This window comes from Vicugna pacos, chromosome 13 (assembly GCF_048564905.1).
Source record: "Vicugna pacos chromosome 13, VicPac4, whole genome shotgun sequence".
NCBI lineage: Eukaryota > Metazoa > Chordata > Mammalia > Artiodactyla > Camelidae > Vicugna > Vicugna pacos.
In genome coordinates, this window is record NC_132999.1 from 18,930,671 (window position 1) to 18,951,453 (window position 20,783).

The window sequence follows — 20,783 nt, forward strand, 5'->3', positions numbered from 1 at the left end:
AGAAAGTGGGCTTTATAGTAGACAGCACTGGATTTTAATCCAGTTCTGCCACTTGCTTGTCTACATGTAAACAAGTTATTCACCTTTCTTTCAGTCTCAGATTCCTCATTTTAAAAATGGGGAGAGTAAGGGGGAGGGTAGAGCCCATGCTTAGCAGGCACAGAGTTCTGGGTTCAATTCCCCGCATCTCCACTGAGAAATTAAGAAATTAAGAAAAGAAAGAAAGGCAAGGAAAGGAAATGAAGGAAGAAAGGAAGAAAGAAAGAAGGAAGGAAGGAAGGAAAGAAAGAAAGAAGGAAGGAAAGAAAGAAAAAGAAAGATGGGGAGAGTAAGACATAATTTAAAAGTACATTTGTGTTAAAAAGAGAAAACACATGTCAAGCACACAGCACAGTGCTAGACTTAGAGCTGCTTATAGTGGTCATCGTCAATATCACACTAACTCTAGAAATGGGGAGGAAAGGAGAAAATGGGAGGAGCTCAGAAGATGAGAGTCATCCATCCTGGTGGCAGCATCAGCAGGTAGAGGGGCTGAAATTTGTGGACTGGGCAGGAAGTTGCACAGCTAAAGTAAACCCAGGCTTGCCGTATGAATGTGGTGAGTGCAGGCGGGATCAAAAACACTCGAAGAGCAGGAGAGGAAGGAGAGCTGGCAGTTGGAGACTCATCAGAAACTGGGGAAGGACCCATCTGGATATCATCCACCCATGTAATATTTGTTGATTATCTATGAGCAATTATAAGATGAGAAAAGCGCCACAATAAGGAAAGTATGGAATACAGGCAGGGCACAGCGGAGAAGCATCTGACCCAGAGGTAGAGGGTCAGACGGGGGTTTCCAGAGACTGTGAGAGCTAACTGAACACCTGCACTACTGAGGCGAAGCTGTTTGGGGTGAAGGGTAGGGAGAGAGCTCAAGCTGGTAATGTGTTTGAAGGAAGGGGTAGATCATAAACCTCTTCACCACCCCTCTAAAATTCCCACATTCTGAGTGGCCAATCAGATGGCGAAGTCCTTTCTAACTCTAAGGTTCCACAGTTATGGCTTCAGGTGAAAAAGCAAAATAAAGTAAATGCCCTACTCATTAGAGTTGAATACTTTTTTTTAAAGAATAGTGGTGGGTGTGGATGTGGTTATAAAAAGGCAACACGAGGGCTCTTTGCAGTATGTAGGAACTGTTGAGTATCTTGACTGTGATGGTGGATTCACAAACCCACACAGGTGACAAATAGTATAGAACTTACGTGCGCGTGCGCGCACACACACACGTACAAATAAAACCAGGGAAATGTGAGGTAGAACGCATCCATGTCAGTATCTCGGCTTTAATACTACACTACAGTTTTGCAAAATACTGCCTCTGGAGGAAATGTGCCAAGTTTACAAGGATCTCTCTGTATTGTTTCTCCCAACTACATGTGAATCTATAATTATTAAAATAAAAAGTTTAGCTACAAAAGTAGCTACAGAAAAAGAACAGAGTTACATAAAATTGCAGTGATGAAATGTAAATTCATTGTTGAAACTGCAGCAAAATACATAAAAATAACTTGTTAAAATTACTGGCAACCTACTATTCAAATGTCTTTTCATAATATTTTGATCTAGTTCCTTCATTTATAGACTATTACATATCTTTATAATGATTTTTTCTGTGTATATATATATATAAACATATGTGTGTGTTTTATATTGTTTAATTCAGCATGTAGTTTCTCTTATTCCATGAATTTTACACTTTAAAGATCTTCCCATTATAAAATATTCCTTGAACAATTATTTTTAATGGCTGTTTAGTAATACCATATAGGCATATCATAATTACTTGAACCAATCTCCTATTTTGGAACATTTTAGGTTGTTTTTTCTATTATAAGCAATTCTACAATAAATCAAATCTAACTGGTTGCTGACATTACTGAGATGAAAGAAAACCAGTCCCTGAACATTAAAATGTTAGAGTCAGAAACGACCTTAGAAATCACCTGCCCAAACAATCCCCCTAAAACAAACATACACTCACACAGAAACCACTTCATAGTTACGGAAACTATGTGCCTATTCCCACTTTAGGAAGTAAGGAAAACACACAATTTCAACAGCTATTTAAAAAAAGAAAAAAGGCATGAGCCATCAACCTTGCTCTAAGTCATTTTTGACCTTGCAGGATCAAGTAGAAAAAGCATCAATGAAGAAAGTATAAAGAAAAAAATTTTAAGACTAAACCATTCTAGATGGTTCATTCTAGATGTCCTGGATGGACATTCTCCGTGACACTGGGGACACAGCTTATTACAATTTTGTCTCTTCATCCATTATCATACCCTCCTCCTAGAGTCCTCAATAAATACTTGTTATCTGAGTGAATGACCCAAGTCACTGGCACATATAGTACTCAACGCTCACTGTTACCCGAACATTCCATCCTATTCGGCTCCCCTGTGGCATGTCCTCCCTAGCCCCTTCTCCACCTGAGGAAATCTTGCCCGCCCTTCAGAGCCAGCACTACGGTCCCTCTTCAGAGAAGCCGTCATCAACCCCTAAATCACTTCTTGCTCATATCCTTCACCTCGTACTTTGTTGCAGATACACAGGCACCTGTCTCCACTGATCATAAAGGAGCAACTTGAGGGTCAGGCTGTCCCTTTTTCAAGTGTGAGCAGGGCTCTGCCAATCACGTTGACAGGACAAGACAGACTCCTAACGTCCCCTATTCTGGCCACAGCTACTGGATGAGAGGCACATAAGCAACACCTAGTAAGCCCATTGGATTTTCTCCTCCTGGAATTAAGAGTTGGGATTCACAGACAGATGATCAGTGAAGACCAAATGCTTGAATTAGTGACACATAAACCTGGAAACTTTGGGGGAACCATGTGCACAGAGAAGATAAGAAAGCTGGTCTAAGAGAGAGAATAAAGGGTGAAGTAAATACACAGGAGGAAGCAAAACAAGAACCATGAAGCACCAGAGGGAGAGGCTGCCAGGTGGCTCTAAGCTCTGTAGTCCCAGGCACGAAGAAGGCAGAGCTCCACTCTCTGAACCTAGGACTCAGAAGGTAGTCTGTGACTTTGTAACAACTCCCTTTCCTTGGCTTTCAATTAAGATGTTCTGAAATAGGCTTTTATTACTTGCAACCAAAGATAATTTACTAAGACATGGAGTCTTCACTAAAGACACTAATGGGATTTTCCCTCCAGCCCTTTATCATCTATTTCTTCCTCTAAAAATATTCTTCCCAACTTTATCTGAAAGCTCAAATTCTACCCATCCTTCAAGACCATCCTTTAGAGCTGCTAAATACAACCCAACCAAGGAGGAGTCTGTCTCTGCCTTCTCCAAACTCCCTCCAAGAGCACTGGTTTTGTGCTTGACACACACACATATCAGAGTGATTCGTGTACTTTCCTTATCCTCCCCCGCCCCCATTAAACCACTTCATCTCTCCAGGCCTCAGTTTCCTCACTCTTAAAATGAGTGAACTGGATGAGATCAGTGGTTGTCAAACTGGATTCTACTCAGGTTCTGCAGTTATGCGTAAGAAACCACAGCTGGGGCAAGTGAGGCAAGTGATCCCAAGAAAGCAGTGCCCCGGCCTCCCATCCTGACTCTAACCAGAGTTGCTCTGTTTTCATGTATTTCATATAGTAAGAATCTGGATAAGGCTTTATTGAGAAAAGGAATCTAGTACTCATCAAACTTGAAAGCCCTAAACTAGGTAATCCATAGGGCTCTAAGATTCCAGCCATAGTAGTGAAACAAAAGACAACAAGAACTAAAATTTTGCTGAACTAGACACTGCTCTAAACAACCTGTGTTTGTCACTATTTTAATCATCACAATAATCATGTAAGGTAGATATTCTTAACTTCATCCTAAAATGAGGACCCGATCACATAAATTACAAGTAGCAGAGGCAGGATCCGAGCCTGGGTCACAACCCAGATCCACGTCTGAGTTCTTAACCACAATACTGTCTTCTACGCTCCTCTACCTCTTTCTTATCTCACAGCACTGTATTTGGGCTGACGGTCATTTAATAGTGTTTGCTGAATGAATAAATGCTTAAATGAACAAAGGAAGCCTATCTTGGATTCCAGGGAAAGTGAGACACAAAGGTGAACTTTCTAGGACTTTGGCTGCCTCCAGGTAATAATCTCAGTCAAGCGGAACTATTCTATAACTTAGGCCTTTTCCATGCCATCTCCCTGAAAAGCAAAGGAGCTTCTTGCAGCCAGGAAGAAATTCCTTTTAGGTTCGGTTTAATTTGTGACACTGACTAGTTCCATCAGCTTGATGGGTCCATGGATCCAAACATCACCACATAAGCCATCTGTAACTCATAATCAATCTACTCACTCTACGAATATCAGTTTCTCAGCCTTCAAACTACTGACATTTGGGGCCAGGTACTTTGTTGTGTGGAGCTGTCTTGTGCACTATGGGATGTTTAGCAGCACCCTGGCCTCCACCCACTACATGCCCACACTGTGACAACCAAAAATGTGATGCCCGAATTTGATTACTACTGGGTCCCCCACATTGTGACAACAAAAAACATCTCCAGACGTTGCCAAATATCGACGGAGAAGTGGTGCATGAAACAGTCCCTCATTGAGAACCACTGCTTTACGTGGACTAGGTTTTGTCGCAACACTGAGTTAACAAGTAATGCTTAATCATGCTTAGAACATGAATAATAGTTTCCTTTCATCCTTGGAAAGCTCCTGGGTTTCACCCTCCACCCTGAAAATTCTCCTTCAACTGAGCCGTCCTGAGCAGCCCATGATGTACCACGCCTGCTGACCACGCCCACGGACAGTTCTGGTGGTAACAACCCTACATATTTGTGAGGGCTACGTGGTGACCACACACTGTCTTAAGTCTTATGAATAGTCCCGTAATGAACATAACAAAGCAAATGGTCAGAATCTTGTAAAATAAAAAAAAAAGCAAAATAATCTAACTGGAAGAATATGCAGGATAATAAAATACTCCCAATATGGGCTCGCAGAGCTTCAGCCTCTTGATGAAGTCAGCATTTATCGAGTGTCTGTTACAGGGCAGGGACTGCACTAGGCATATTTCTATACCTTAACCCATTTGACTTTCCTAATAATCTAACAAGAAAAGCATTATTTGTTTTACAGAAGACCTCAGAGGAGTAAAATGACTTGCCCGAGATCACAAGGCTAGTCAGTGATGTCAAAACTGGAATCTAGAATAACCACCAGCTCCAACTCCAGTGCTCTCTCCATTGCTAAACTGTAGTTCCCTTCGAGAAGTCCAGTGCTCTCTCCACTGCTATGCTGCAGTATCCTACAGGAAAATTAGCAACTCCAATTCATGGAGAGCCAAGAAGGTAACAAAACCTTTTCGTTCATATTTTTACACATAGATAAGAGACAAAAGGATAAATTTCAAAACGTTAACAATGGTCATTCATGGAAAACGAGTTCACAAGTTATTTTGTGTATGTGTGTGTACCTTTCTGCATTTTCTAAATTGTTTCTCCCTAAATATGTATTACCTTAAGTAGTAAAAAGTAATTAAAACCCCTTTCCAAAAGCAAAAATAACTCATGGAAGTATCAACATGCAATACCAGTTTTAAACAAACCATTATCACTATTTCTCACTTACGAGACTGCCCCAAATTAAGAAGTTCGATAGTACTCAGCCTTGACAAGGATGTGGGAAAACACGTAATCTCATACACTGTTAGTAGAAATGTGAGTTAGTACAGGTTCTTAGAAAGCAATTTGGCGAGATCTGTCCTAATGTGAAATGAATATGCGTTTTCTCCTAGCAATCCCATTTCTAAGACTTCACCCCACGGGTATACCACACATACGATATACAAAAATGTATATTCGAAGACGTCTACTGCCTATCAGTAGAGGAACTGGGGCGGTGGAATTCAAAGCAGTCATTAAGGAAATGAGGTACATCTCCAGGTATTAATGTAGAACATTATCCAAGACACAGTACTGAGTAAAAACGAAGCTATATAACAGCATGTAGAGAAGGCTCCCAGGATGTACAAGTATCCATCACATATGGACATGTGTACATGCATGTGTGGGTGTGCAGGAATCTGCACCTGTCCACGTGGTGGTGTACAAGCTTGCATATGCTTGCATATTCTGTAAATACACATAAAAACCATTAATGTTAATTATAGCTGGAGAGTAAGACTAAAAGCTGGGAGAAATAAAATGCATCTTTATTTTCACTTTTATACCACTCTCTGACTTGTTTTAAATTTTCTTTTTCATAAACATGTATCCCTGCTATAAAGAAAAAACAGGGGCTTTTGTTTGGATTTGGTTTTGGTTTTTAAGAGACAAGAAGCCCAGCTCTCACGCAAAGGCTTGAAAACAAAGCACCATATGAAATAGAACTGTCTTCTGTTACGACTGCAAATGCTCACAAAACAAGACAGTGTGAAAGCCTGCCAGGCTGTGTGTGCCAGTGAGAGGCATAATGGAGACAGCTCTCTCCTGGCACATTGAGAGACAAAGCCAGCCTCCTGCCTCATGAGGAGATTTAATGTCTGGATTTTAAGGCCAATAATTAAAGAGAAATCTTGCTATACCTTTTTGAGGCAGCCTAAGCCAATTTCCCTAACAGCTAAAACCACATGTTTCCTGTCCTATCCCTCCAGCTTGTCTCCCCCTAAAGTAGCTGACACAGCTTGGCCATCGGGTACCCGAGATCTCAGCCCTCCTTCTGTTCGATCCCTGTCACCCTCCAATGTGTCAGAAGACTCGGGCCCTGCTGCTGGCTTGGCTGCGTGTCAGCTCACTGAACTTAGAGCGGTTCATCTCTAAAACATTTTGTAAATGCCACCTACTCTGATGGATAATTGTAAGTACTAAATATGACAGAGTATTAAAATAAATGTTGCCAACACTACAATGCTCTGAAAATGTCATGTGAACTTGGAGGGAAAAAAAAAGGCTGACCCTTGAACAGTATCGTTGCTGACCTCACCCGTGGTGTCTAAGTCCTGCGTACAATCGGAATACCTACGAAGCCACCTCAAATTCTTTCTCAACACAAGCAGCCAAGTGGTCTCTTAAAAACACAACTCAGACTTCACATGTCACTCCCTCCTGGCTCACTACATGTCCGTTACACCACTACTCCTTTCTGCAACGCTTTCTTCCTCTTCCAGGTCTTTGCATTTGCTGTACATAGTACTTGAAACCTCTGCCTCCAGCTCTTCTTCTTCTTCTTTTTTCCCTGTTTGCTTCTGTTTCTTCAGGGGTCAACTCAAATGTTACCTCCTCAGAAAAACATTCCTGATCACACTCTGGAAAAGAGGCCTCCACCACCCTGAGTTAATCTCTTCTCACTCTGGTCCCTCCAGGGCACCTAACACACCATATTATCCTTTATCTTTGCTTACTGGTGTGTGGTATGTCTTCTGCACTAATAGTGTACGCCCCTAAGTGCCGAGGTTTTAGGTGTCTCGTCCTCAACTGGATCCCTGTGCCTAGAACAGGGCCAGCAAACAGCAGGCAGTCCGGAGACACATGTGAAATGAGTACATGAAGAGATACTCACTGCAAAGTGGTTTCGCCTACATTATCACAGTTCACCTTGCCTGTGAAGCAGGGAGGGGCAGTGTGATTCCTCTCACTTGAATTGCCTGTCCAGGGTCACAGCTGGCAAATGACTGAACCAGAGTCTGGATCCGGGGTTTCTGACTTGTGATTCCCTAATACCCCGACGGTTCAACGGCATCCACAAAGTGAACTTGGAAAGGATGAAAACAGCAGTTTTTCAAGACTTCCACAACCTGGAAGGGGAAGAGAAAGATCTGCTTTCCCGCAGGGGTGAGGCAGGAGAGACGGGGAGCGGAAAGTGGGGAGCTCTCATCTTGCACTCCCTAGTTGCGAATTGGTAAGTAAGATTCTGTCTTTCATCTCAGTGAAACACAGCTGCCTCTGGGATGGAGGCTTATGAAACCTCTCATCACCAAGTCACGGTGTGGAACACTTTACTAATCGAAACAGCAAGTGAAATTTTAGGTAGGTCAGATGAAATTACCCAATTGGAAAGTGACACCACTGTTCACACCTATTGGACCACCCGCAGCAGGCTGGAATCTAAGTCACACACACATACATACATACACCCCCAAACACCAGTCATCCACACACCTTCCCAAGGCACGAGGCTCCAAGTCTCCCAAACGTGCTGACTCACTGTCTGGGGAGGAGGGAGGAGACCCAGATAGGAAAGGGGGAAAGAAAGAGAAGAAGGGAGCAGAAGAGTAGCAGGGGCAAAGGAGGAAAGGGGAAGCGTTGGGGAGGGGGCAGGGAAGTTAAAGATGGAGGGAAAGGAGAAAGGGAAAGAAAGAAGGGACGAGGGACGGAGGACTGCAGAAGAGGAGAGAGAAAGGAGAAATGAGGGCTGCTAGGACTTGTGCTGCAATGCTCAAGTGGCCTGATGCTGGGACAAGGCAGGCCTTGCAGATTCCTAGGGTCAGGGCTCTTTTCAGGCACTTGTCTGTTTCCATAGAGACCAAGAATTCCTGCTGCAATGATCAGCTTCCAAGTTTCTCTGGTGCTTGAGCTTTCTCTTTCTGTGCCTCCATCACAGGCAAGGAACCCAGAGCCTAGAGCTCACCCAGTGAGAATGGGCATAAGCTCAGCCCTGGACTCAGCCCAGCACCACAGAGCTTCAGTTCTAGCATTTCCACTGATTACCTTCCTCCTCCTCCAGGCAAACACAGGTTCTGCTCCTACCTCCTGCCTCCTGCCCCCTCCACAGCAGTCCCCCGGAGGTCTGCACAACCTAACGAGCAGCCCACCAAAGCTGAGAGCCTGGTGAAACCTAGTGCCAAGCTGACAGCATATTTAGCCCTTCCACGAGCGTGCCTATGGTGCATTTGCAGCAGAGAAAACCAGTTGGTCATATTTTCCACTTCTGGCCAAGATCACAAGCACTACCTTCTCTCCTCCTGCCATCCAGGCTAGACATCTCTAGCTTTCCCCATGCCTCCCACCCCACATCCAGTCAGCTGTCAGTCTGTCCCTTCTTCTGTGTGATGTTTTCAGGAGCAGCCTCTTCCTTCCAGTTGCACTGGCCCTGCCCTGAGCCTTAGTGATTTCTCAGGTCATCAACTAAGCTGATGTTCTCCCTGTCCACCGGGTGTATGCTCTCTCTTTCAGTACACCGGCTCTCTCCTTACTAAATCAGAAATTCCTGCAACCTAGGATTCAGGAAAATCTGATGCAGCCAGGACACAGGTGGGACCCACAGATGGCATCAATCCCTTACCCAGCAGCAAATTATCCCCAGGATTCACACATTACACTCTTCTCTCTGGAGCTGCAGGAGACTTTGTGAGCCTTGGGGCACTTCTGCCTTTCTGTGCCCATTCCCTCATTTTAAAATAAAGTTAACTTTTTTTTTTACTGCATTGATATAAAGATGAACTCCTTACTGTTATATTCATTTATTTTATTCTGGTTGTTTAAAAGATATTGAAATTAAAACATTTTTGTGGGCCTTAAAATTATTGCGGTCCCTACACACTATGCCTGTTGGGTAAGTTGGTCTTGGCTCCCACTCCCAAAGCTTCAGCGCCCCCCACCACTGCCTACAGAATAAAGTCCAACCTCCCCAGCAGGCTCACCCTGATCTATCTTCCCACACCATCCCCTAGAGCACTTCCCACCCACCTGGGCTCCAGCCTCCAGGTCTAGATGCAGGGCTCTCAACACACCACGCATGATGATGCCACTGTGTCTTAACCCTCAGCCCCAAACAATTTTCCTTTCCTTCTCCACCTACTGACTTCTGATTCAAACATCACTTTCCACTGTGACTTTCTCTAGTCTTCCTGCTTGAAATGATGGCTCCTTCTTCTGCACCCGCATCGCACCTTCCATGTCTCTTATTATACTCTTTATATGCCCATTCCCAATGTGCACTCCTTTCACAGCATAACGCTCCTAAAATCAGGAAGCGACTTACAGTGTATGCTAAACTTGCCAGCCTCCAGGTAGAGTACCAGCTGCAACATGCCAACAGCAATTTTCTGCACATGCAAACCCAGCACTGCACAGAAGGTACTGGGTGATCTGACTGCTTCCGTGTTGGGGTTATCTGCACTGTTAACACAACAAGAGTTGGATTTTAATTTCTATCCCCAGGACCTATTAAAAGTACGGTTTGAAGCATTATTGATATAAGAAGATATTTTGGATGTAGACTCTAGCCTGTGACATGTCAGGTAAAGCAATCAAAAGTAGTAGAAACTGCCAGGTCTCTTAGCACATGTCATGAAATTTCCTACTTCCTTGAACTGGGAAGGACTAATTCTCAGACACTGAGCTGCTCTGTCAAAAGCTTCCAAGTAGATTCCAAGAGAAATTGTTTCATATACAATAACTGTAATCTAGTTTTTTTCCCCTGAGTCACAAGTTTTGCCAACAAGGAAATGCACAATCTATACTGCAGGATTCTTCAATCCACCTCAAAAATATAGATTCTTTCCAAAAGGAGTTCAAGATGGTGAGTACAGGTTATAAAAAGCAGTAAGTCACCATAAAGCTGTATGTAACTGCATGTGGCCAAAGGAGATACAAAAAAATGTTTAACACTAAACCTGAAGAGAGCTAAGATTCAAACCTTGTGACGCTGAAGAAACACACAGATCTACAGGGGAAAGTCACCTATTGTTAATTTATTTTTTTAATTGTATGTATTTAGCATTTCTTTTTTTTCTGCTGGAAAAGTTACCTTGATGAATCACACAATAGATTGCATGTTTTAGTCTAGAAATCACAGTCTTTTGGTAAACTAATTATTTCTACATTAGAAAATCTTGAGAGTCTGGGACTATGTATTAATCATCCTTCTCCCCCCTCTCATGTCCTTCCATATGAAAAATGCTCATTATTGAATTGGTCTAGCTTCTTGCCAACAGTTTCATTTCTTTCAAGTCTGGCCTCATTTCTGTGAAAATCTAGCTGTATGCTTATTTTTAGGTTTGGATGGGCATATTTCATTATAAATGCCCTTTTTAAAAATTCAAAATCCGTTCATGCTTTCATTCATTCAAAGAGTATTTATCAGGCTCCTAATAAATGCCAAGCAGTGACAAGAATACAAAGGTGAAAAAGACACAGGCTTTCTCTGAACTTTACTTACTGTCTGGAGGAAGAGACAGGACAGGCAACATATCACAACTCAGTGTGATGAGAGCTATGACAGGGACATATAGGCTGCTGGAGCAGCATGGAGAAAGGCCATATGCAGCCTAGATAGGGTTTAAGAATATCAAAGCCAAATCCTGAAGAATGAGCAGGAGATAACCCAGAAAAGTGGACATCTAGATGGCTATGGGGTAAGCTGGCCTAAGCTGAGGGGCAGTGTATGCAGAAGCATAGAGATGGAGGTGGGAGACAGGGTTCCTACCAGGAGAGGAAGGACAAGAAGTTCGATGGGGCTGGCTTGCAGAGGTGCCACCATGGGCTTCTGATGTTCAGTTAAGAATATTTTGGACTTTACTCTGAGAGCAGTGGGAACTCATTTTCAGATATTGTTCCATAAATTTATGAAGCTGCACCAATCATACTGTTTTCTCAGTGTCATAGCAGGATTTAATAAGCCTTATTCAATACTACTTTTACTCTGTCACCTTCATTTCCAGCATTTTAAAATTCTTTATGTTATATTTAAGTCAAGAGGAGACATTTGTCTGGTTTCAGGATATTCAACGCGAAAAACAACCACACTCATTTCCACTCCCTCAGGCACTCTTGTATCGTCTTGCCTCAGGAAAAAAAAAAAAACAACCTGATAGAAACGTTCACTACTAAATTCCTCACTTGCAGTCCTTTAGGTATTTCTCCACGGCACTTTACTCAATATAGAATGAACAGAGCCTGTGTAACCTCAGGCAACTCACTTAACTTCTTTGTGCCTCAGTTTATTCAACTATAAGAGGAAAGTAACTATCACCTACCTTAAAGCATTCTTATGAGGGCTAAATAAGATACCACATGTACAATGCTTAGCATGATGCCTGGATTGTGGTCATTAAATTGTAGCTATTTTTATCATTAAGCATCATTAAATAATGTATGTACATGTTTACAACTTTGAATCTGTATTTTATTACAATTTTAATCTCATATATACACGTATATATACAATATATATTTGTTTACACAAATGTTCAGTAGGGATTATCTCTGAGCCAAGGGCCTAAAGAATCAGGGAGGGACAGAGGTACATTTTTACATTTTTCATTTTATTCCTTTCAGAAAACTTTTATTCTCTTTTAACTAAGAGCATGGAAAACTTTTATAATAAAAATCAATGAAAAAAAACCTTGTTACATAAAGTAAATTTTAAAAGTTATTCTCAAAGCTAAGGATAATTATATGGAAATCAACTTACATAGGGGGGAAAAGAGGTAAAGAACCAGGTTTGATTAGCCTAGAAAAGAAGAGAACTGGGCTAAGACGAGAAATAATACCTGTTCTCAAATTTTATAAGGGCTGCCATGTGGAAGGGGATTGGGTTTATTTTGTACCTAGAGGGCAGAAAGGCTGAGTTTTGCTTAAATAAAAGGAAGAACCCTGTACCAATGAGAGCAGTCTGCCTTTCAGAAGGCAGAGAAAACACCCTCACAGAAAGTGTACCTCAGGATATATTGCCATCTTGAAGAGACTGGGTTCAAGAGAGCCCCCTTCTAAGTCTATGAAACAGGGCAGTCTCCAAGTATTTGAAATTTGACACAGGTGCATCCTTACACGGTTATCCAGAAACATTCAAACATTAGTCACAACTAAGTAAGTTAGATGAATCAACTTTGTCTTCAACCTTCAAGACCCTGAAATGGGCAGGTTTTCCTAAAGTAAGTAATATTAATACATATATGCTGATAATATTTCAATGAATTACAAAGTTATCCAAATAAATATTGCATAATGTTAAAGCCAGATGCAAAACAAGGATGCTGTGTTTAAACACTACCCCAAACAGTATTTGTTAAAGATAATTTTTGTTTCCAATCAGAGTCATACTAAGCTGGAAAGCATTTTAGCATTCTTCATTATCCTTAAACTTTAAAATTCCATTAAGTCTGGGAATATACTTTAATTGGACTACTGTTTTATAGCTTATCATTATGAACTTGGTAAGTAAAGTCTAATGTTGGAACGCTTTAGTGACTCAAGATTAGGCGTTCCACTTTTGTGGAGTCTACTTTCCATGGAAGGTGAAATGCACACAAGAGAAATATGGAGTTTCTGAGCTAATGAATTGGGATAGCTGCAAGGCCATTTGGAATATGAGAGGATGACCTTTGAATGCCAATCTTCTACAGAATAATTTGAATGAAGAGAAGGTGAGCCAGGATAGGCAGGGAGCTCTGCAAGACACATCCAGCAAGGGGGCTGCTCTGGAATCTACCACTTGAGAGTCTGTTAACTTAGAAAGTCATTACTCTTCTCTAAACATCTGTCACTCTTTCATCTAAGAACAGAGGGGGAAATCAAAGCATATCATATTGTTTCCATTTCAACAATGATATTATGCCTACGTAGAAAAAGAGCTCTGTTCATTGGAGAAAACCTTAGACCTCCGAGTCAGAAAACTCAATCTGGTTGTCACTAACTTGCTATGTTACCTTGAACAAGTTTCCTGCCATCTGTAAGAATAAGTTTCCTCATCTCATAAACTGGAAGGGCACAGACAGCAAAGTGAAGAAAACCTGCTAATGTATTATCATGTTGTTTCAAGGTTCAAACTCAAGCTATGGTTAAGAACAACTATTATGAGTCTCCTTTTGTAAAACGAGAACAGGCTTAAAACATTTCTAGGTTTTTGCAGCTAGTAACAATTGTGCAGAGGTTTGATCTTGTCTCTAGACAAAGACACATGCTGCTTACCCTATCTAATAGAATTCTGGGGAAATCAAATAAGATAAATATTCAAATGTTCTACCTATTATAAATAACTATACAAGTGTAAGGTATTGTTAAGACTAAGCTTTAAATTCTCTAAGGGACCTTGGCATATTTTTTCCATTCTTAAACGTTTCTGTTAGAACAAAAGCCACATGAACCACCTATCCTATCTGGCATGTCACAGTACAATCAGCTGAACAAAAAGGCAGATTATTGCTGATTTAGAAGTGATCCATGAGTTTAATTATATATCTTAAACAAATGAATATATTTACAGTGCACAAGGCCATTCTGAAAATCTTAGAAGAAAGAACTAGACAAGACATATATGGTCGCACTAGTAAATGAAACCCACTACAAGAAAGTCCACTCTCAAGGCCCAATCCGTCATCCAAACACATTCTCCTAGCCTAAAGGGGGTGGCTGGTGATCTCTGCAACCTCTTCATATAATGCTAGTTTGACCAAATTGAAAAATCAATTCCTAGCAATAGCACTTTAGAGATAACAGTATTCTTAATACAAATGCTTTTCCCTTGCAACAATTTACCAAGGCAATTCATTCTTTTTCTCTAAACCTACTGGAAAAGTCTGATTTCATAGAGAAAAAAAAAATCCTCAAAAATCCAGGACTTAGCATAAGCTGCTCTGTGTTCAAGTCACTGCCTCTATTGTATGATGGCCCCCTAGAGGTCAGAAGTGTCTCATTTACTATTATATTTCCTATAGTGCTTAGCACAGTGCCTGGCATATAACTAGACTCAAGAAATATCTGTTGAATTTATTCTAGACTGTAACATATGTTTGAAAAAAACAAATTTCAATTTTTAAAATGAAAATTTCTATGAAAACACACAAAATTTCATATTTCATTTCCCTGAAGTGGGGCTCTGCTACACTCATTTAGAAATGTTTATTTTCATTTTATTTGTTTGTTTATACACACACTATGTTCCAAAAAAGGATTATAGTGATATCATTTAGAGTACATCAATTTTTTTAAGATTTAAAGGAGATCACATCCAAACAAAAGATGGTTTGTACTTTGATATACCACAGATTTGCAAAAACATAAGTCAAATAACCATAAATCAAACACCAATACCAAAGCCCTTGAAACCATTAGCCCCTTGGGGATAATTTTAGCTTAATTTTAAATGGGTCTGAGAAAACATCCCCCCAATACCTCACTTAATTTCAGTAAGAGCTTTTATGGATAAACTTACTTTTCAGCCTGGACACAGGAACATCTGTGAACAATATTTCACTCCACTCATGGGATGAGGAAAATAGAAAGTGGTAGCCCGGGAAGAGCCACTACACAATTAAAAGAAATAAGCATTTGTTTGCAAAGTGCGAGAATAAAATTGAGTTTGGTTTCATTACTGTCCAAACAACTCAACACAAATCTTTCCTCTGAAGTTCTCAATTCCAGTATTAAAGTTACCAATACAGAACAAATCACTGAGCACATCAATTATAAATTATCTTTATGTGAACAGTTCTCCTATCCAGGTTCCTTGAAAAGGTAAGCAAACAGTGATAACAACATTCATGGTCCAACATGGATATATTAAATAACTATTTTGCCACGGAAATCACTAAAAGAGCATTTGCAAGAGAAAATCCAACTTGCTAAAATGATTTCTAAAAGACGGTTGCAAGCCCAGATTCAAAGTTTAAAGGCATTTCCATTTTCCTTACATGAAGAGGTTTATGAAATATTAATACACTCAGTGCAAAAGTGTAAGGATAAACAAGATCAAAGCCAACAACAGATGAAATAAATTTCATTGTGCAAATGTGTAAAAGAGCTCTAGATTCCAGGTAAAATTTGCTCAAGAAAGGTAACAGCATTAACCCTAGCAGGTAGTAGAAAAGAGGCAGAGCTTTACAGAATTGTAAACACCATCAGCATTACGAAAATAATATTTGGAATAAATACCGTCAGCAGGCTGCAAAAACACTCAACGCACTTGGTCCTTCACCTCTCCCCGTCATCCAGCTGGGTAGTGAAAGCAGCTGCCTCTCCCCTCCTCCCTTTCCCAGGCGTTCCTCGTGCCACCCCCTCCCCTATCCCGTCCACCCCTCCCCCCCCTTACCCCTCCTCTCCCCGCCCCCAGCTGGTGTATTCAGCAGCGTAGAGAGATTAAGAGGCGCTCGCTACGGTCACTGGGCCTCCAGAGTAATCTAACCGTTTCTTAGCTCCCTAGACTAGAGAAATTAGAGACGCGACACCCTGGTGGCATTAGATGCCTTCGCTTTCATCCTATCCCCTCCCAGGCCGGGGCTGGGGTGGGAGCCTCGGGCTAGTGGACTGGGCCGCAACTGGAGGGCCCGGCGGAGTTCAGCGGGGCTCTGCCGGCCCGCTGCGCTACCTGAGCTGTCCATGGTGCTGACGCGGTTCTGAGGCTGCCGGGCGGGACTCCGCGCCGCCGCCGCCGCCGCCCCGGCGTTCACTCTCTGCTTGCCGCCTCCCCCGCCGCTCCCCGCACTTAGGTCCCCATTACTGTCCACCAGCTGCAAGGATTCATAACCATCGTTGCTGGTCTTTTTCCGGTAGCTTCCGAGGAGGCTCATGGGCAAGCCCAGAGGAGAGGGGAAAAAATCAACCTGAGGAGATGAAGGGGGAGGTGGAAGGTGGAAAGGGCTAAAGGAGGAATTTTTCTTATATTAAAAAAAAAAAAATCAAGTGCCCCACATGACGCAAAGAGGAGGGAAAGAAGGAGCGGCTACCGGAGAGGAGCTTTGCGGGGCGCGGCGAAGCCACCGCCCTGGGCAGAGCGCGGCTCTGGGCGCCAGGCGCGAGGGAGGGAGGGAGGAAGGGAAGGAGGACGCGGGCGGGCGGGTGCGCGCGTCCTCGGTGCAGACGCGGTGGAGTCGCCGGTCCTGCCAAGCTCCGGACCCCAGGCCAGCCACCCTCTGGCTGGGGAGTGCCCGGAAGCAATCCTATAGGTGTCGCCGCGTCGCCCCACCGCGCAGCAGGGCAGCTCCAAGCGCCACTGGCCCACGGGGAGGGAAGGAAAAAGGGAATAAGGGAGGAGAGATTCTGGGGGAGGGGGGCTGAAGATGGAAAATGGGGCGGGGTGGGAGGGGGAGGGCCCTACTACGACTAGGATAGAGGGTGTTTTCGCGCACGTGAGGTAAAGAAAGGGGCTGGGTGTCTCTGCCTATTATGTTTTGGGGAAGAGGGGGTCTCTTGGTAAGATCCAGACACGCCCATTTCGTATAACTTAGCCTATATTTGCTGGAAGATTCGGCCAGTCAAAGCCACTCCGACAGTTGCCTTCGTGGAGGACTGACTTGTAACTCAGTTGAACAGAAAAAGAACGCATGTTGTGCCAGGCTAAATGTATGCCAGGACAGAAAAAAATAAAAAATAAAAAACAGCAGTATTGTGCACATTTCCCAGAATGGGGAAGAGCCCTAAATGTGATATCAAAAGACCTGACTATTCTAACACTAGGAGGCAGTTATGGTCCATTCCACCCCGTGAGTAGATGTAACTATTTGTTGAACGAAAAAATCGGCTGGGGGGCATGGGGAGCAAGGCTGAATCAGGAGCAGTTTCAGTTCTGGTATCATTTACCTTGGTACCTGGAGAAAGGTCTATACCACTCAGCTGGCTTGAAGGGATGGTTGAGAAGCAAGGTGGTCTATTCTAGTCTCTAGCCTCTCCCCCTTTTTTTCTTTCATAATTCTGGGCAAAGAGAGCAGTCACTAATTAATCAAAGAAGAATTTATCACAAAGTTAATGAACCTTAAGGGTCAGGGCCCTTTTTTGGAGTAGCCCCTTTCAAGGCTGTGCACCTAATTTTATATTCCTGATTTTGTATTCTTATTCTTAAAGAGGACCCCAACACTGCATAAGTTTTAAGCCTTTGAAATCTGGATATAACTCTATTAAGTCTCAGAATGCAATTACCAAATGTTCATTTTCACCTGAAATAATAAGACTGCAGAAGTATCTCTCATTCTCATCATTTCAGGTGAAGACCAGGTGAAAATTTTGTTTAAAAAATGATCTTTTTTTCCCTATTAGGATTTGGAAGGACTAAGTAAGGTGCTTTTCAAGTCATCTGACAGAGTTTTATCACCAAAACAAGAAGAAATAAGTGCATGTATGTAAAATTTGCTTAAATCCATACACAAAGCTAAATCTGCCATCTCACCTTTCATGACTCGCTATTATTTTGATATCTTTAAGGATGCAAAATCAAACTATAGCATCTAAGAGGCTTCAGTCTAAATAATTTGGGACCCTAAGAGTTTCCTGGAAGCTCTACATCTACATAGGTCTACATAAAATAAATTAATTGGATTGAGAGTCATTTTCCTGTTCAAGGATCACCCAAATGTGAATTCTTACAGGAAGGGGATAAATCAGTAGAGGTCAAGAGTGCTTGCTGTCTTCTAGATCCCTCCAGTCCCTCTGGGAAGAGGTAAATTATCTGACCAGTTGCTTTCCTAACTGCATTATCTGATGAATGTGTTGTCTGACCTAAATCACAAATCACAGTTAATGCTCATTTACAAGATCAAACAACTTGAGTAATGGCAGTTAAAACTGTAATAAAATTTAAACACAAATGTTATACTTTCAATGTTCCAAATCTGCCGGTTTGAGCTATTTTAGACACCTAATACTCTGTAAATTCTAATAAATAAATCTTTTCCAATAACATTTTAAATAATCTTTTTCTACACCTTTCTTCTCCTTTAATTTATTATTGACCCACTGGAAATAAAATACCTAGTATCTATCAAGTGCCTTGACAAATTCTGGGTTCATACTCATTGGATCAAGAGAATTTAGAAAAGAGCATCTCTGAAAAGTGAAAATTATTATTTTCAAAAAAAGCACTCTCCGTTATTTTTGCTCAACTGTTTCCAGAGTTGCAGTCATATTGCTCTAAGAAATTATAGATTAAACATATGCCTTTGTATTTTAGGGTATCTATTTCCCCAGTTTGCAAATTTAAAAAGAAAAAACCATGAATGGGCTACAAGAACCATTTTACTTTTTATCTTTACACTTAATTTAACATAAATACAATCAATTAAAAAATTATTTATAACCTGACAAAATTAGGGATATAAAGAACATAGTAAGGCAGGAAAATTAGTTTACAACAATCTAAAAACTAGTTTGGGGCTTAAATTGGAATATACACCAATTTCAACACTAAAATTTTCTTTACTATCCTAAAGATCAAATTCATATTTGACCTTTCATGTATCCATGAAGATCTCACTCCTATACCCCATAGAGCATAATAAAAGTATCATCATTATACAGTTGAAGTAAGAATTAGATCAGTACCTAAAACATACAGTAAGTACTTAACAAACATTCTCTATTATTACTATTATTAGTCTGGCACAGCTCTATCCTCAGTGCTGACAGTCTGACTTCCTCCCATGCGAGGAGCTCAGTAAAGGCTAAGTATTACTTTCTCTAGGACTTTACTAATGGAAATTTGTCTGTGTGGTTCAAGAACTTAAACTTAAGAAAGAGGGGTGGCACTGGTAAAATCCAAGGTGAACATTTAGAGTCAAACTCTGTTTTCCCAAGATCAAGTTTGCTCCATAATTTATTTTATTTCAAGAATATCACATTACATATGGGGCAGAGCCAAAAGATTAAATGCCCTGTTTGGGAAAGAGTTCTTTCCCCTTGCCCTTTCTACTGCTGACTTCAGTCACTTTTATTAACTTGATGAAGATTACCCACACTAAGGAATATTTGAGAGCCACACTGTATTCCTCCCCAACCCTTCCACCCTCTAAAAGCCCTCCTGTTGTAGCAGGTGTCACATAACTTTTGTGGTGGTGGTAGAAGATGAATATACGCCACATCGTAACTGGAATTAGGCTCTGTGCTGTTTGGTTTCCTGGAACTATAAAGTACTGGTTACGACTGAGATTCTGCAACATATTTCCTAGGACTGAATCCTAGTTCTATGGACTATTAGCTCCATGTCCTTGGGCAAGTTACTTAACCTCTCTGCCTCACTTTTCTTCTCTATAAAATGATAATATCATCATAATAAGGTTTTAGTGAGATTTAAATTAGTACGTAACACATAGTAAGTGCTTAAATGGTATCTATTATCATTATTGTTCAGCTATTTTTGTAAGTCATTTTTTCAAAACATGTTTTCTTATCTCTAAAATTAGGCTAAAATCTGTCCTGCCTACTTAAGAGACATTGTCATTATGATGCATGATAATATAAGACCATTATATATAATGTGAAGTGATTATTCTGCCTTGAATTTTTAGATATTTTCATGTATGTCTTTCCTACTAGATTTTGGACTCCTTAATGAAAAAAATCTGTATTTTGCTCATGTCTCTACCCCCATGACACCAGAAAGACCACCGCACACTCATTAGATACTGATTATCTACTGAATTAATAAATTAATGAATAAACAAAAATGTATTAGTATCACCTAGTCCGGGGTTTTTTAAGCTACACGTTATGGTCTACTAGTGGATTATAAAATAAACTTAGCAATTCATGACTATTATTTTCATAAAAATGAAGTAAGTTGGAAAACATCAGTTTTTAGCACATGGCAAGACATTGTTTCCTTGAAATATTCCTTTGGGTTTGTGCAGTGAATGTGTGTGTGTGTGTTTCTGGTCAGTAATGATATAATGTATTTCTCATTATAGGTCTGTTATGTTCGAATGTCTATATATGGTAAAACCTCCATAACTAAGACTGAATTTCCAGCTGTGAATGTCCTACACACTGTGATATCCGAATTCACTTGGCTAACAAAGAATTCTGGCTAATCAGACAGTAACTGAGGGCAGAGCTTCTGCCCTCTGTT

General features: G+C 41.2%; 1 protein-coding gene across 4 annotated transcripts in view; it reads right to left on the minus strand.

Annotated features, from left to right (window-relative positions):
- DNAJC6 (DnaJ heat shock protein family (Hsp40) member C6) overlaps window positions 1-20,783 on the minus strand; it is a 127,133-nt gene that overhangs the window by 66,312 nt on the left and 40,038 nt on the right. The window contains exon 1 of one of the 4 annotated variants that reach the window (XM_006205385.4): window positions 16,317-16,518. The exons of the other annotated variants lie outside the window; for them this stretch is intronic. Coding sequence (XP_006205447.2) covers window positions 16,317-16,518 — 202 coding nt within the window. Of the gene's footprint in view, window positions 1-16,316; window positions 16,519-20,783 lie in introns of those variants that run through there. 4 annotated transcript variants of the gene reach the window in all.